The sequence below is a fragment of the Heteronotia binoei genome, chromosome 11 (assembly GCF_032191835.1).
Source record: "Heteronotia binoei isolate CCM8104 ecotype False Entrance Well chromosome 11, APGP_CSIRO_Hbin_v1, whole genome shotgun sequence".
Lineage (NCBI taxonomy): Eukaryota > Metazoa > Chordata > Lepidosauria > Squamata > Gekkonidae > Heteronotia > Heteronotia binoei.
Genome location: NC_083233.1, coordinates 59,787,308 through 59,802,846, shown reverse-complemented (window position 1 = coordinate 59,802,846; position 15,539 = coordinate 59,787,308). Strand labels below are relative to the sequence as shown.

The window sequence follows — 15,539 nt, the reverse complement described above, 5'->3', positions numbered from 1 at the left end:
CACCTTAATTTATTGTAGTTTTAACTTTTATGTAACCGTTTTTAAATGTATGTATCAACTGTATTTTAAAATTGTTTTATGTAAATCATGGGATACCATGTCTTGTTAGCCGCCCTGAGCCTGCTTCGGCGGGGAGGGCGGGATACAAATAAAAGTTTATTATTATTATTATTAGATCGAACTCAGGTCATGAGCAGAGCCTAGGACTGCAGTACTGTAGCTTTAACACTCTGCACCACCGGGCTCTTCTATCTGCTAGGGAAGGGCAGGCTAAAAATCGAATCAAATAAAAAATTTTAAAAATTAAAAGACCCACCGGGGCTCCAGGTTGCTGCTGAGTGGGGCTTCCTGTGTGAATGAGTGGTCACTCACGTGCACATCTTAAGAGGGAATACTCTAAAAATGCCATCTTGAAGTTCCATACATTGGGAACCAGCTTCTCTCAAAAAGGGTTTGTTTATAGGGGCACCATTGCCATCTCTTCCAGATGCTTGCAGATCTTTACAATATACTTGGCTTTATATTGTTATTTTCTCTCTCCCCCCCCCCTCCCCTTCCCCCCATTTGTAGATAAAAATGTGAAGTGGAACTCCAAGCCCCAGGGCTCTGCCGGTACTATATTTTCTCTGAGAGGCTGCACACCTGGGAGATGTTTGGTTCTGTTCATGCTCTTCTCTGCTTAGCATTCCTTTTGGGACCACTAACTTCACTGTGTTGTAGAGAAGCAGCCAGAGAATGAAACTGATCCAGAGCTGATGCTCAACAAGTGATGTTCTACAGAACATACTTCAGGTGTTCAGTGCAACGTGTTTGAAAGCCAAAGAAACTACCTGCCCTAGCGAGGCAGTCACAAAGACAGAGTGAGAGAGAGCACACTGTTTTCCTCCCTCTAGTCACTGGTAACACAGTCACAGACCAATAGAGAGACGCGTTGCACATTACTTGCTCTCAGCCATTGGGCGTGACAATTTAAGGACTACAATGGAAGAGAATTTGTTCAGTGTGCAGCAGATTCAGCCCAATGTAATTTCAGTGAGGCTTTTCAAGCGCAAGGTTGGGGGTCTCGGGTTCCTGGTGAAGGAACGTATCAACAAACCACCGGTGATCATCTCAGACCTGATCCGAGGAGGAGCAGCTGAACAAAGTGGCCTTATTCAGAGAGGGGACATTATTCTAGCAGTCAATGGAAGGCCTTTGGTGGATATGAACTATGGAAATGCTCTGGAGGTCCTGAGGAGCGTCGCCTCAGAAACCTATGTGGTTCTCATCTTGAGAGGCCCAGAAGGCTTCACCACTCATTTAGAGACAACCTTCACCGGTGACGGGACACCAAAGACTGTCCGAGTTACCCGGCCCTTGTGTACAACCCCAACTTCAGTAGACTTGCCGTCCAGTCCAAGCCTCCTCACCAAAGATCAGCAGCAAGGGGCAGACCTCACGACAATGGGCGGTTCTGTCAGTTCTCGATGTGCCCGAGAAAATGGGCAGGGAGACGAGACTTTGGTGCATGTCAATGGTGTCGTTTCTGGCACCGTTGCAGAGGACTCCCTGAAAGGCAACAGTGATGACGTTTCTGAACGTTGCCTGAATGGTAGTGTTGAAAACAGTGAACTGTTAAAAGAGATCAAGCCGGTCCTGGACCTTCTGAAGAATAACAGCAAGGAACTCAACGGAGAACCACAATCCAAGATGGACAAACGAGATGCGGAGGTCCAGGTGGACAGGTAAGGTGCTTGCATGTGATGTTTTTGTGTGGTGCAACTTTCCTATTGTAGAGCAGCAGGTAGAGAGAATGGCATTCAAGATAATCTGGATGAAGCTTTCTCTTTCAAATGCTTGCTAGACTTAGTGGGCATAGTTATATTGTAGAAATAACTGCTAAAATTAAGCTGATTTGGACTTTGAACCCAAGACCCCAATTCCTCATTACAGAAAAAGAAGCATAGGATCAATCAGGACTGTTGACTGATTTATTCTGTTTCAATCAACTAAAATTCTTCACTTTACCTGAAGAATTGGTTTGTAATCGATCAGTGTGCGTTTGAAAATGTATTTAATTGCATATGCTCCAGCTGTTTCCTGTTTACCAGGCATAGCCCCTGCTTACTGATCCTCATCTCTGGTGAATCATCGTCCTGTTTTGTTCCCTGTATTTGCCTTTTGGGAATGCCTTGTTAAAATGTTGTTCGTGTGACTTGCTAGAGTTGTCATTCTTCAGAGTTCAGCATCTTCCCTGGGGGTCTTTAGCAATTAAATCTCTGCATGGGGTATGGTCTTTGCGTGTGCACATCATGTCTCTAATGTACATGTGTGCAAATACTTGTGTGCGACTATCAAGGCACTGTGCAGCACACGGATTATTTCTCCTGCTGGTGAGGTTCATTTTGAACTTTTCGATAAGCAATGTGTATTATAAATCTAGGTCTCCCCTTTATCCCGGGCATGTCGTTAACCTAAACAACAAAGGCGTTCTTTGGCTTTTAAAACAGGCTGTTGCCAATTAATATAGTGTATAGTGGACAGAGTAGAACCTGCAACAATGTTTAAAGGAGGAGGAAGGTGGGGTGGCTATGTCCTTAATACGAGAACAGGGATATTACAAGCAGTCCTTGTTTTCATCTGTGGCACATTGGAAAGTATGCAAGTGTTGATAACTTTGCTTCATTTTGTAAATGGCTTTGAAAAGACTGAAACCAAGTCATGGTATGACAATCTGGTAAATAAGATAAGAAATAAATGAAACTTCATGTTGTCAGACCTCGATATACATCCCTATTTGGGCATGCCGGGCCGCATAAAATAGACAACACAATTTATTAAGCTGAAGTTACTATGAAGACTTGGTGTTAGCCGGCCATCTTTAACAGTTTTGTGGTATTCATTGTTGTGCACCTGAACTAAAATGGTGGCTGCAAAAGGATAAACAGTTAACTTAGCATGAAGGGCTCAATAAATTTGCTTTTACCAGTTAAAATTGGCCCCTGTGGGTCAATTAATGGAGCTTTTAATTGGCGGATCTACTGGTTTGAAGGATGGAGCTCTGAAAGCTGAGGTGGAGGAGAACTGCTGTGGTGTAGTGCCTCAAGTGCTGAAGTAGATCCAAAGAGACTAGGTTAAATTCCCTGCTCAGCCTTGAACCTCACCCTAGGCTAGTCACTCAGGTTTAGCTTAATTCACCTCATGGGATTGTAATGAGAATAAAATGGGAGATGAAAGATCCACGTATGCCTTCAGTATCCTTCTATGAAAGATGAGATAAAAAAAATAAGTAGAGGAGAGTGAAGAACTGCATTAAAGACCAAAGTAGGAGTCAAGTTGCACCCTTAAGACCAACAAAGTTTTATTCAGAATGTAAGCTTTTGTGTGCTAGAAGCACTGTTTGCCATTCCAGCCTATTGTCTGATGAAGTGTGCTTCTAGCACACAAAAGCTTACATTCCGAATAAAACTTTGTTGGTTGTAAAGGTGCCACTTGACTCTTACTTTGTTCTATTGCTTCAGACCAGCACGGCTGCCCACTTGGATCTATCTGCATTAAAGACTGTCTCTGTAAAGCCCCAGTCTCCAGGAATGTGCAGAATTCTTTCCAGCTCAACCTTCTGCACTTCTGACCCAATCAAGGCTACCAGAAATTTCCGAGATCAGAAGCTGCTAATACGCGAAATAGGGGGGCTGAAAACCCCAAGACTTAATAACTTTGGATATTAAAGACTTCCAAAGACTCCTGTCTGATACTTGCCTATCACAGTCAAGGAATCCTGTTAGCGAGAGGTAGCGAACAGCCTGATATGGATATTCAGAGCTTGGACATAGCTAGGTAGTGTGCGAATGGCACAGAAAAAAAAAGAGAAGTCAGAATGAAAATTAGAAATGTGTATGGCATTTTAAAAGGTTGAAAGCAGAAACTTCTAAACAAAGAAGATATAAAACACTGTTTAAATGAAATTTCATCTTCCTCTTAGCAGCGTCTGTAACCACTAACTACAGAGCCAGCTTTACACATTTAGGTGGGCTTACACGTAGGATTGATTGGCCAGTATGTCATTGTATTCAGTGAGAAAGATTTAAGAGGGAGAATTTGGGTACATTATCAGGTTGCCAGCCTCCAGGTGGGGCCTGGAGATCTCCCGCTTTTGCAACTGATCTCCAGCTGGCAGAGATCAGCTCCCCTGGGGAAAATGGCTGCTTTGAAGGGTGGACTCCATGGTATTGTACCATGCTGAGACCCCTCTCCTCCCCAACCCCACTGCCTCCTGGATCAACTCCCAAAGTCTCCAGGTGTTTTCCAACAGAGCTGGCAGCCCTATCCCAGAGTATTGATTTGATAAAGACAGAATATCAACAGTTCTCATTTTGGCATTGTCCTTCGGGAGCTGAGAATTCACCCTTGTATACAAGTAGAAGATCACATAAACTAGGAAGGGATTTTAGGTTGTAGCCAAGAAAGTCACAGCAGGAGCATTGCACATTTCACTTACCAATAAAGCTTTCTGACTAAGGGGGAAAGGTCTTGGAAGCTCATTGGGTAACCTTAGACATGAACTCTGAACCTAACCTACTTTGCAGGGTTGTTGTGAGGATTAAATGGAGGGCCATGTATGCTGCCTTGAGCTCCTCAGAGGAAGGGTAGGATAAAATGACAGAGCCTCAAAACAGAATTTGAAGGAACTTGGCCAAACTTACGATGGCAATTAGAGGAAACAATACAATACAAAACAAAATTTCTATAGCTGCAGGTCAGTTCTCCTGACACTCCCAGATTACATGACAGAGAGAGACATTTAGTACGTGCCTGAAAATGTAATGTTTGGAGTAGCTACTTGTCTCTTTTCAAAAGACTGAACAAAGCCATTGTGTTCACAGCAGTGGAAACACTTTTTAAAATAAAATCACATGCAATTCCAGTGTTACTTTTAGATGGGTTTGCATCTGTAACAGATACAAAGCAAAATGAACCCTTTTGTGATGCTGAAAATGCTGGCATCATGGCTGATCATGTAAGGTGACGTTTTTAACATATTTGTATTCCCCAAAGGAAGGGAGGGAGGCTGATTGTGTGAGATAGAGAAGGAGGATGGATCTACTTGTAATGTGCAGTTCCACTCTTAGGCAGCACAATATCTTCGGCTGGTCAGGGTTAGGTTACCTTCCAAGATACTATATACAGATAGGTATTAGCACTGTCCAGGCAGCCTGATAGCCTTGTCTAGCCTCATCTTGTCAAAGCCAGGATGTTAAGAAGAGCCAGCCATGGTTAGTATTTGGGTGGGAGACCACCAAAGGAAGACCACCACAGAAGAAGGCAATGGCAAACCACCTGTGCTCATCTCTTATTGTGAAAACCCTATGGTCCTGGAGTCACCATGAGTTAGTTGCAATTTGACAGCATATTATTATTGTTGTTGTTATTGTTATTACTAGTACTGTTACTGTTATTATTAGCATCATCCTGTCATTCGAGGAACATGCACATCGGCTTTTATATACGTGGCTGGGAATGCAGTAGAAAAGCAAGAGCGCGTTGGTGGGTTGAAAACCTACACCTATAAACTGGTATGCATGCATACTGATGTTTGTTCATAAGTACAGGTGTCCAGGCCCTGACTTGGATAGCCTAGCCCAGCTCAGTCTCACCAGGTCTTGGAAGCTAAGCAAGGTCAGCTGTGGTTAGTACTTGGAAGGGAGACCACCTAAGGATAACAGGGTCACAATGCAGAGACTGGCAATGGCAAACTACCTCTGTTAGATTCTTGCCCCATAATCCCTACAGGGGTCACCCTGCGTCATCTAAGACTTGTTGGCAAAGAGAAAGAAAAAGCAGAAGCCAGGGGCAAAACCAGCCGGCATGATCCCATTCCTTCAGTGTGTGTCGAGTTGTACATGTGCTTTGAAAGATTTCCGGCTAATCCTTTTAATTCATTTTTAAGAGCCCATCTCAGACACATCAGGCAGATCTGAATACATGGTATTTTCCATACTGGGAGAGACTTGTGTAGTTTCCCCATTGCTGCTGTGGCTGACAATACAGCACAACATGAGTGGAGCTTCTACAAGGCAGATTTCCATGCCCCATGCCACCAGGGTTTTCCCCCTCCAAGTTTTTTAATTTTAAAGTTCATAGAGATTAAGAGAATTCCTAAAGTGTCACAGATCTAGCAGCCGGGAATGATGTCGCTGCATCTGTTACATCATCTTTCCCATTTCCTCCTGCCCCTCAGTTGCCTAAGGACATGCAAAGGCAAGAGACTGCCTGCTGCAGGTAGGCACCTGGCACCCATGGGGCCTATACATAGGGTTGCCAGCTTCCCGTAGGCAGGTAGGGAATGGGGCGATAGGGTTGGCAAATCCAGGTTGGAAAACTCCTAGAGATTTGAGAATGGAGCCTGGGGAGGACAGGGACCTCGTTGGGGTATATTGCCATAGAATCCACCCTCCAAAGCATCCTTTTTCTCCAGTGGAACTGATCTCTGTAGTCTGGAAATGAGCTGTAATTCTGGAGGATCTCCAGGTCCTACCTGGAGGTTGGCATCCCTACCTATACAGGATTTCTGCCTGGTGGATTGGCCCCATGTGCCTATTGAGGGATCCCCAACCTTGTTGAATCTGTTGATAGTTTTAGAATTCGGGGAAAAGGTAGCAGGCACCATTGCAAAATGGCTATGGTGGGTGGAACCAATTATAAAATGTCAGGTCTGCTTGCTTCAATTACAGAAACATTGACAGTTCCACAAAATAGTAGAAGGTTCCAATTCTCCTATGATGGAGGCAGTTGCTGTTCCCTGCAGACACAACAATAATGCCTGCTGGACTGTTCTTATTCCAGTTCAGAGGAGGAGAGCCAGGATTAGGCCCTTCCTTTGGTGCAGAGTAGTGCAGAGTGGTAATCTGCAGTACTGCAGTCCAAGCTCTGCTCATGACCTGAGTTCAATTCCAGTGGAAGCTGGGTTTGGGAAGCCGACTCAAGGTTGACTCAGTCTTCCATCCTTCTGAGGTTGGTAAAATGAGTGCCCAGCTTGCTGGGGGTAAACTGTAGATCAGTGGTCCCGAACCTTCTTGGCACCAGGGACTAGTGTTGTGGAAGGCAATTTTTCCACAGACCAAGGGTGGATGGGGGGCCACAATGGGTTTGGGATGATACAATTGTGCACTTTATTTTGGTGTGGTGGTTAAGTGTGCAGACTCTTATCTGGGAGGAGAACCAGGTTTGATTTCCCACTCCTCCACTTGCAGCTTCTGGAATGACTTTGGGTCAGCCATAGCTCTCGCAAGAGTTGTCCTTGACTTCTGGGGAGCGCTCTCTTAGCCCACGCACCTCACAGGGGAGGAAGATAAAGGAGATTGTGAGCCGCTCTAAGATTCACAGTGGAGGGCAGGATATAAATCCAATGTCGTCTTCTTCTTATTATTATTACTACATTGTAATATATAATGAAATTATACAACACATGGCCTGGTTGCTAACAGGCCATGGACCAGTACCAGTCCATGGCCCAGAGGTTGGGGACCCCTGCTGTAGATGACTGGGGAAGACAGTGGTGAACCTAGGGAAGGCAATGGCAAACCCTGTAACAAAAAGTCTTTGGTTGACCCAAGGCCATTCCAGCAGCTGCAAGTGGAGGAGTGGGGAATCAAACCCGGTTTCCTGAGATAAGAGTCCATGCACTGAACCACTACACCAAACTGGATCTTGATGTCACCCATGGATCCGTAAAGACTCAATTCTTGCACAGGATACTACCTTTTGGTGAGAAAACAAGCGGGCACCAAGAAACCCATCAGTGTGTGCTGTGTTGGTGATTGCTGGCATAGCATCTACAGCTTTCACTCTGCCACCCTGATAAATGATGCCCAGAGGCTGCTGCCTCCGATTTCTGTTTGAGTTCCCTAGTCCTTTGCTCAGCATTACATGTCCACACCCACTTGTTAATCAGCATGCCTTTATAATCTGCAATTAAAACAAGTAATTGTCAAAGAGCCCGGCTTAATTGATTAGCACATGCAACTCTAATTTGATGTGATTGTGTATTTATTCAAAAAAAACACATCTCGATCCCAGCAGAATAGTTCATCAGAACTTGCTTAAGAGACTGTTTCAGTTTGTTGAGTTCTGGTGCCCATTTTGAAATGCTGAGACATTTGGCATTCTTTCTTTTCCTCCTTTCTTTCTGGCTCCCTAGCATTCTGTATCTACATGTCAAGGGCCTGTGATCAAAGCCTCTAGTAATCATTCCTTCCACACTTCACTTCCAGTAAGCAGCTTTGGCTCCAAAGCTGGTGGGAAGGGAAAGGAAGCGGGAAGACTCTGCAACACAATCCTGGCTTCTGCCTCATCAGCATAGTGCTCCTATCCTGTAAATCTCATGAGTGGCACTTGGGGCAGGTGTGATGGAATGAAAAAGGGACATAGGGCTGCCAAATTCCTGTCGGGAGTGGGGGATCCCCTGGTCTGGAAGACCCCAACTGGCAGGGAGCAGGCCGCCTGAAGGATCCCCCGCCTGAGAACCCCATTGCTGTACACTGTCTCTTGAGCAATGATGTCACCTGGAAGTGACATCATTGCACCAGGGATGTTGCCCTGGAGATGCTCTAGGACTCGTGGTAAAACTTTAAGGTTACATAGATTTTATCACAAATCCTAGAGCGTCCCCAGCATAATGCTCTATGCCTCGTGGTAAAACTCTATGGTACCATACAGTTTTATCATGAGTTCTAGAGTGTCCTGGGCATGATGTCACTTTTGGGTGATGTCATCACCCCACATGCACTTTGTGTGTGAGAGAGAACAGTCCCTTACCTCAGTGGTGCAGGGACTTGGCAATCCTAAAGGGAAAGTAGGGTTGAGCTGAAATGTAGGGGCCTTCCTTTTTTTCAAAACAACCCCTCCTCAGTTCAGCTCTCTCACTTTAAACAGAGGTGAGATTGTTTGCCTTATTTAGCAGCAGAGGGTGGTCTTATTGATACTGAAGCCCTGGTGAAAGTCCAGGATGGTGCCCCAATATTGTTCCCCCATTGGTCTCAGGTCCAAGCAAGGGGCAGCCCTTGAGTGAGCTGTTAAGGCTAGCATGGGTGCTGGTGAGCCAGTTGTCCAAGCTCCAGAGGAGGTGGGCATGCACAGTGCTAGGACCTTCCTCTCCATGTTCTTTCCCCTCTGTTGGAGGTCAGGGCGTTGGGGTCAGGGCTTTGCCCAGCCTGGAGCAGCTGCCCCAGATGCCCCATGGCTAAGAGTGCTCGTTTGGCACCACTGTGAGGATCGTGACCCACCCCTTCTGTTGACAAAAGCGAATCAGGACCAGACTCTGCATTTTAACCGTGGGAATCACCTTTCTTCAAGACTACCCAAGCACTGAATGAGAAATCTTATTCAGCTGTTCTTGGGATTTCATAATGTAATGCCCACACAGGGTAAGCGGAATCTACTTCTGTCCACTTCTGATGGGCACTTTTCTTAAACTTGACCCTTAATCCTTTTAAATACCTTGTCATGCATACAGTCAAAATGGCTTAAGGGTGATGGCGGTCTTTGAAAATCTACTACAGGGTGGACAGCACTGGACCAGTCAAAGTCCAGAGTGTTGCTATGTTGGACGGGTACCAGCTGCCATTGCATTTTTAAAAACTCAAAATGTTTGCATCCCCTCATTCATTCTTTGAGTATAAATGTCACTTAAAAAAATAATCTGAGAATTCCCTTCTTTTTGCTATCAAGTTGCAGCCAATTTATGTTGACTCTGTGGGATTTTCAGAACAAGTGACTTTCAGAGGTGCTTTGCCATTGCCTGCCTCAGCATCCTGACCTTGGTAGTCCTGAGCTTCCAAGATCTGACACAATCAGGTTGTCCTGGACCACCTAGGTCAGGGCTGAGAACTCTTGGGGGAGTTAGTGCTTCAACTTGGGCAGTGGACTCATTAGCCCCACACTGCCTATGGCAGAAATGAACCATCACTGCTGCTGAGAGCCAATGTGGCATAGTGGTTAAGTGCATCGGATTCTGATTTGAAGAACTGGAGAACTTCTCCACATGCAGCCATCTGGGTGACCTTGAATCAGTCACAGCTGTCTCAGAGCTGTTCTCTCAAGAGCAATTCCCTCAAGAGCAGTTCTATGGAAAAAGGTTGAAGGAGCTGGGCATGTTTAGCCTGGAGAGGAGGCGGCTGAGAGGTGATATGATCATCATCTTCAAGTACTTGAAGGGCTGTCATATAGAGGATGGTGTGGAATTGTTTTCTGTGGCCCCAGAAGGTAGAACCAGGACCAATGGGTTGAAATTAAATCAAAAGAGTTTCCGGCTCAACATTAGGAAGAATTTCCTGACCATTAGAGCAGTTCCTCAGTGGAACAGGCTTCCTTGGGAGGTGGTGGGCTCTCCTTCCTTGGAGGTTTTTAAACAGAGGCTAGATGGCCATCTGACAGCAATGAAAATCCTGTGAATTTAGGGGGAGGTATTTGTAAGTTTCCTGCATTGTGCAGGGGGTTGGACTAGATGATCCTGGAGGTTCCTACCAACTCTATGGTTCTATGTTTCTCAGAGCTCTCTCAGTCCCACCTACCTTACAGGGTGTCTGTTGCGGGGGCAGGAAGGGAGGGAGATTGTAAGCCACTCTGAGACTCCAAGTGATGGGTTGGGTATAAATCCAATCTCCTCCTCCTCCATCTCTTCTTCTTCTTCCTCTTCCTCCTCCTCCTCCTCTTCTTCTTCCTCCTCCAAGCAGCAAGGGAGAGCTGGCCAGCTGTGAGAAGCACAAAGACCCAGTCTGCCAGCAGCAGATCTTCTTGCAGCTGGCTTCAAAGCCTACTGCAAAAGCAGGAAGGCCTGGCCAAAGGAGGCCACCTCTCAGGGCTTAGCCAGGATTTTTTAAGTTGGGGGTGGGGGGGCTTTAAAAAAATCAGAATGCCCCCAATTTTTTAAAAGCCCCCCAACCCCCCCCCCAAAAAAAAAAAAAATTGGCTATACCTCTGATAGAGGGTAAGTTGCAAGTCCTCTGATCCAGATGGCCCAGGCTAGCTGAATCTCATCAGATCTTGGAAGCTAAGCTGGATTGGCCCTGGTCAGTATTTGATAGGAGACCACCACGGAAGCCCAGGGTTGCTCACAGAGACAAGCAATAGCAAACCACCTCTAAATATTGCTTCCCTTGAAAACCGGAAGGGGTCACCACAAGTTGGTTATGACTCGATGGCACTTTATATACTTATAAGCACAGGTTGCAGGTAGGTTGGAGTGTTATTTTGTTAGCTGTTTCAATTATATATATATAAAATCCTGCGCCATGGGGAAAGAATGGAATATAAATGTTTTAGTGAATAATGATTATCCACACTAACAACAGCTAGTTGTAATCAGGTTTCTACTAACTATGGGTCATCAGGAGGATACAATAGGCCAGGATCTGAAACAATGATTGGGTTTATTGACTGTAGCTCATCTTAACTACGGTTTCATATGAACATCTTCGCTTAAGCCTACCTTGAACTCTGGTACTGCTCTTGCTACAATGAAGAAAAGAATATCAGATGGGTCTTTTGGGAAGAGGGAAAATACCTGCATTTCTCAAAACAAACTGGGATTTGAATGACCAAAGCCTGGTTTCACAAACTAACCATAACATTATTAGGGTTTGTAGAATCTTTCGAGCTCAAGTGCCGTGTTCTACTGGAGAAAGTTTTCCTTCCAGACGTTTCGTTCTCAGAACGAAATGTCTGGAAGGAAAACTTTCTCCAGTAGAACACGGCACTTGAGCCCGAAAGATTCTACAAACCCTAACGATGTTACCAGCCGTGAAAACCTGAAATCTTTGATAACCATAACATTATTAAACCATGATTTTGCATTGCGGCTGAACTGAGCTCCAGTGTGAGAAATAAATTTCAGGGTGGGCTAGGATAGAATAGTAGCAGCTGCATCACCACAGGTATAGAAAAGATTTATCCCCCCCTCCCCTTTCTTCCTATTCATTTCCAAGGTAACTTCCAGCTGCCTTTAAAAAAATGAAAGAGGAAAACTTGTAGATCAAATAGTGTCGCATCTAAAATCTTGTGAAAGTCAACTGGAAATCAGTAACCTAATCAAATTGGCAACAGCCGCCTTCAAGTGATAAACTCAGCAGCTCAATGTTTAAATGTCGTTGGAAACTTGGGAGGTAAAGCTGTTTTCATCCGGTGCCGAAGATAACGTAAGTGCCAGGCACGTGTTGTGTGTGTGGGGAGAGCATTCCATAGGTGGGGGTGCCGGAATATTATTGGAATGTTCCTGGACAGGAATGGCACAGGTGATACAGCACTGGCGTGGGGTGGTGGTGGTGGTCTTAAGTAGCCTACTGTCGTTTGAGCCGGAAGCACAGGAGGTAAGGTGCTGAGGTGCTGACTTGGTGTGTGCGCTCATGCACGAGTGCAGATACAGGTTTACAGGCTTCCTGATTTGTTCACTCTTAGCCAGAAAATGCTGGCACAGAAACATTGCAAAGTACACTGGCACAGAGGTAAGAATAATCTAGATCTCTCATTTGCCGGAAATGTTTTCCCAGTCTCTCTCAAACCGCTGAGAAGACAGGTCACCTCACTAGTAAGATATATAGCCGATGGTTGAATTAACCCTAACAATGACCAGGGACGTATAATCTGTGCCAACTTCAAGATGCAGGTGGTTGCTTTCCCATCCAAGCGGGACATAATTCTGTTACTGAAACCAAACGGCTTTTGGTTTTGCAAAGAGAAACAGGTAGTCTGGGGGAGCGAAGCCTATGAAAGAGGCAGAAAGGTTGCAGGAGACTGGTAAGGAGGAACTTGGGGTGGGGTGGGGACACGACTTCAAAAGGATAGGGAACTGATGCTGCCTGAAAAGCTAGCCCTGGCAGGCTGGATGCTATCCCCTCCACTCCACTTGCTCAGCTTGTATATTTGTACTAGTAGAAAACTGGCCCGTATGAAGTGAAGGAAGGGAGCTCTGTGTTGGAAGCAAGCCTATCTGGAGAGGCTCTTAAAGCAATTAAAGAAATTCCAGTGGGAAAATCTCCTTTGTGAAGCTTTCAAAGATCTATGTGCACCATATAATTTAATGCCATTCCTGGTATTTCAGTTTATAATGAGGCTGATCATAGTAATTACCGTTAGTATACCACTTGGGCAAGTGGGGTTATGGAAGCTGCCGTAGTGCAGTGGCTATGAGACTAAGATCTGAGATGGGAAGTCTGTGGTTCATATTTCACTTTTGCACAGATTCCCTAGAAGTCCTGAAAGCAAGCTATTCTCAGCCTGGGGTGGGGGTGGCTCCCATAATAATAATATTGGCCAACTTTACAGAACCATTGTAAGAATTGCAAGATAATTTATATGAACTGAAAAAGCAGTATAGATGCTAAGCGGAGGAACAGGATAATAAATATGCTATTTAATCAATTATTATGATACGCTACTGTTGGTGTGACTAAATCTGGTGTGGCGTTGTGGTTAAAGCATTGAACTAGGATCTGGGAGACCCAGGTTCGAATCCCTACTCTACCATGGAAGCTTACTGGGTGACCTTGAGCCAGTCACATACCTAGCCTAACCTATCTCTCAGGACTGTGGCTGTGAAGATAAAATGGAGGAGCAAAGAATGATGTTTTAAAGACACTTTGGGTCTCATTGGGGAGAAATGGAGTACAGACATTTAAACAGGCTCTCTCTTTTTTGTAGAAAAAGCTCAGCAGGAACTCATTTTCATATTAGGCCACACCCTCTGACATCACCATTGTTTCAAACCGGGCTTTTTAAAGAAAAGGCCCAACAGGAACTCATTTGCATATAAGGCCACACCCCCTGACACCAAGCCAGCCAAAACTGCATTCCTGTCCGTTCCTGCTCAAACCCCCCCCCCCCCCCCCCCCTGTATTTAAATAAAATATCCTTGGGCGAATACAGCCTTTCATACTCACCCCAGTCCCACCAGGAAGTCGTAAGGGCAGGGTTTGACAGGATCATTTTCATTTCGAGGAGAGATTCAGTATTGAGTTTTGCATGATATCTTTTGGTGTACTGCTTGCAAAGGGGATATGAGAAACAGACAGGCATCTGGATGAACAGTGCTAGCCTCTACAGCAGTTCCCAGAAGCAAAAGGCGTCCCCTCAGAAGCACCAAAGCACCTTTTGCCAATCAGCCACATTTGTCTCCTTTGCTGGCTAGCCACTGCTTTCCACCTCACTCCCACAGGTGTGATAGACAGTAGCCCCCTGTTTGTAGTGCCCATTTGAGTGCTGAATCCTCTTCTATCAATTAGTGTCCATTGGAGAAGCAGTGTTGTCCACACAAGACTGCAGAAAAGGTTATTACCAGTTTTACATGGACCATAATTGTATTTATGCATTGCACTGTTTATCCCTGTGCCCCCACCCACATCTATACATAAAATAAGGAAGCAGAGGGACACTCAACAGAGATCTTATCAGCCAGAGTCCCCTCCCCACCTCAGCCTTCTTTATTATCTAGCTTATCTGAGTGGTTTCCAAATAAAAATCATATGACAAAATAAAGCCCATAGAAGAGGAAGAGAAGAACATGCCCTGAAGTCACAGCTGACCAACGTCATCCACAGGGCATTCTCCAGGCCCTGTGATCTCCACAGAAGACACCAGGAGATCTCCACAGAGATGAGCAGAGGTGGCTTACCTGGGGTGGCCAAACTTGCTCAATATAAGAGCCACATAGAATAAATGTCAGATGTTTGAGAGTTGCAGGACATGAACATCAGATGTAGGAAGGAAGGAAGGAAGGAAGGAAGGAAGGAAGGAAGGAAGGAAGGAAGGAAGGAAGGAAGGAAGGAAGGAAGGAAGGAAGGAAGGAAGGAAGGAAGGAAGGAAAGCATTGCCTTTCTCCATACAGCAGCCCAAGTCTTCCTTGGTGGTCTCCCCTCCAAGTACAAACTCTGGCTGACCCTGCTTAACTTCCAGATTCTAACCACCTCTGGCTCAGCTGGGCTATTCAGACTTCATAAACAAGCGTAAAATAGTAATAATAATTAGACAGAACTAAAACTTTATTTATTAAATCATTTATATCCTGCTTAAAACATTTATATCCTGCTTAGACAGAACTAAAACTTTATTTAAACATTTATATCCTGCTTTTCCTCATGGTTCAGGGAAGCTTGAAATGTATCACATCAAAACAGACATAAACTTCCACCTCTTTGTCTCCCTTTTCCTTGTGGTTTCCTTTCATGGCCTCTTGGGTCTAAATCAGGGATGGAAAACTTGGGGAGGGGGGGCTGAAAAAATGCATTGTCTACTGTGAAGATGATGTGATGGCAAGCCAAGAGAGGGTAGGGTGTGTTTGGCTAAGCATGCTTGGAGCAAGTCAAATGCCGGAGACTGGTAGCAATACATGGATTTGCCTTGGACTCAGCTGGTGTCTGTGCAAGTCTGGGAGAAGATGATGGGCATAAGCCTTGCTTGTTGCCTTCTCCCACACCACTGAGCTCAGTCATGCTTCCAGTGCCTTGATTGCTTGGGCAGAGTTCTGGCTCTGGGCACCAGTGGTCTGGGATTAGAGTTGCCATGTCCGACTC

General features: G+C 45.2%; 1 protein-coding gene across 1 annotated transcript in view; it reads left to right on the top strand.

Annotated features, from left to right (window-relative positions):
* The first annotated feature begins 570 nt into the window (after positions 1-570).
* The window catches only part of NOS1 (nitric oxide synthase 1), a 120,544-nt gene continuing 105,575 nt past the window's right edge, over positions 571-15,539 (top strand). The window contains exon 1 of the mRNA XM_060249092.1: positions 571-1,724. Within this exon, the coding sequence (XP_060105075.1) occupies positions 982-1,724 (743 nt within the window). The 5' untranslated portion in view covers positions 571-981. The remainder of the gene's footprint in view (positions 1,725-15,539) is intronic.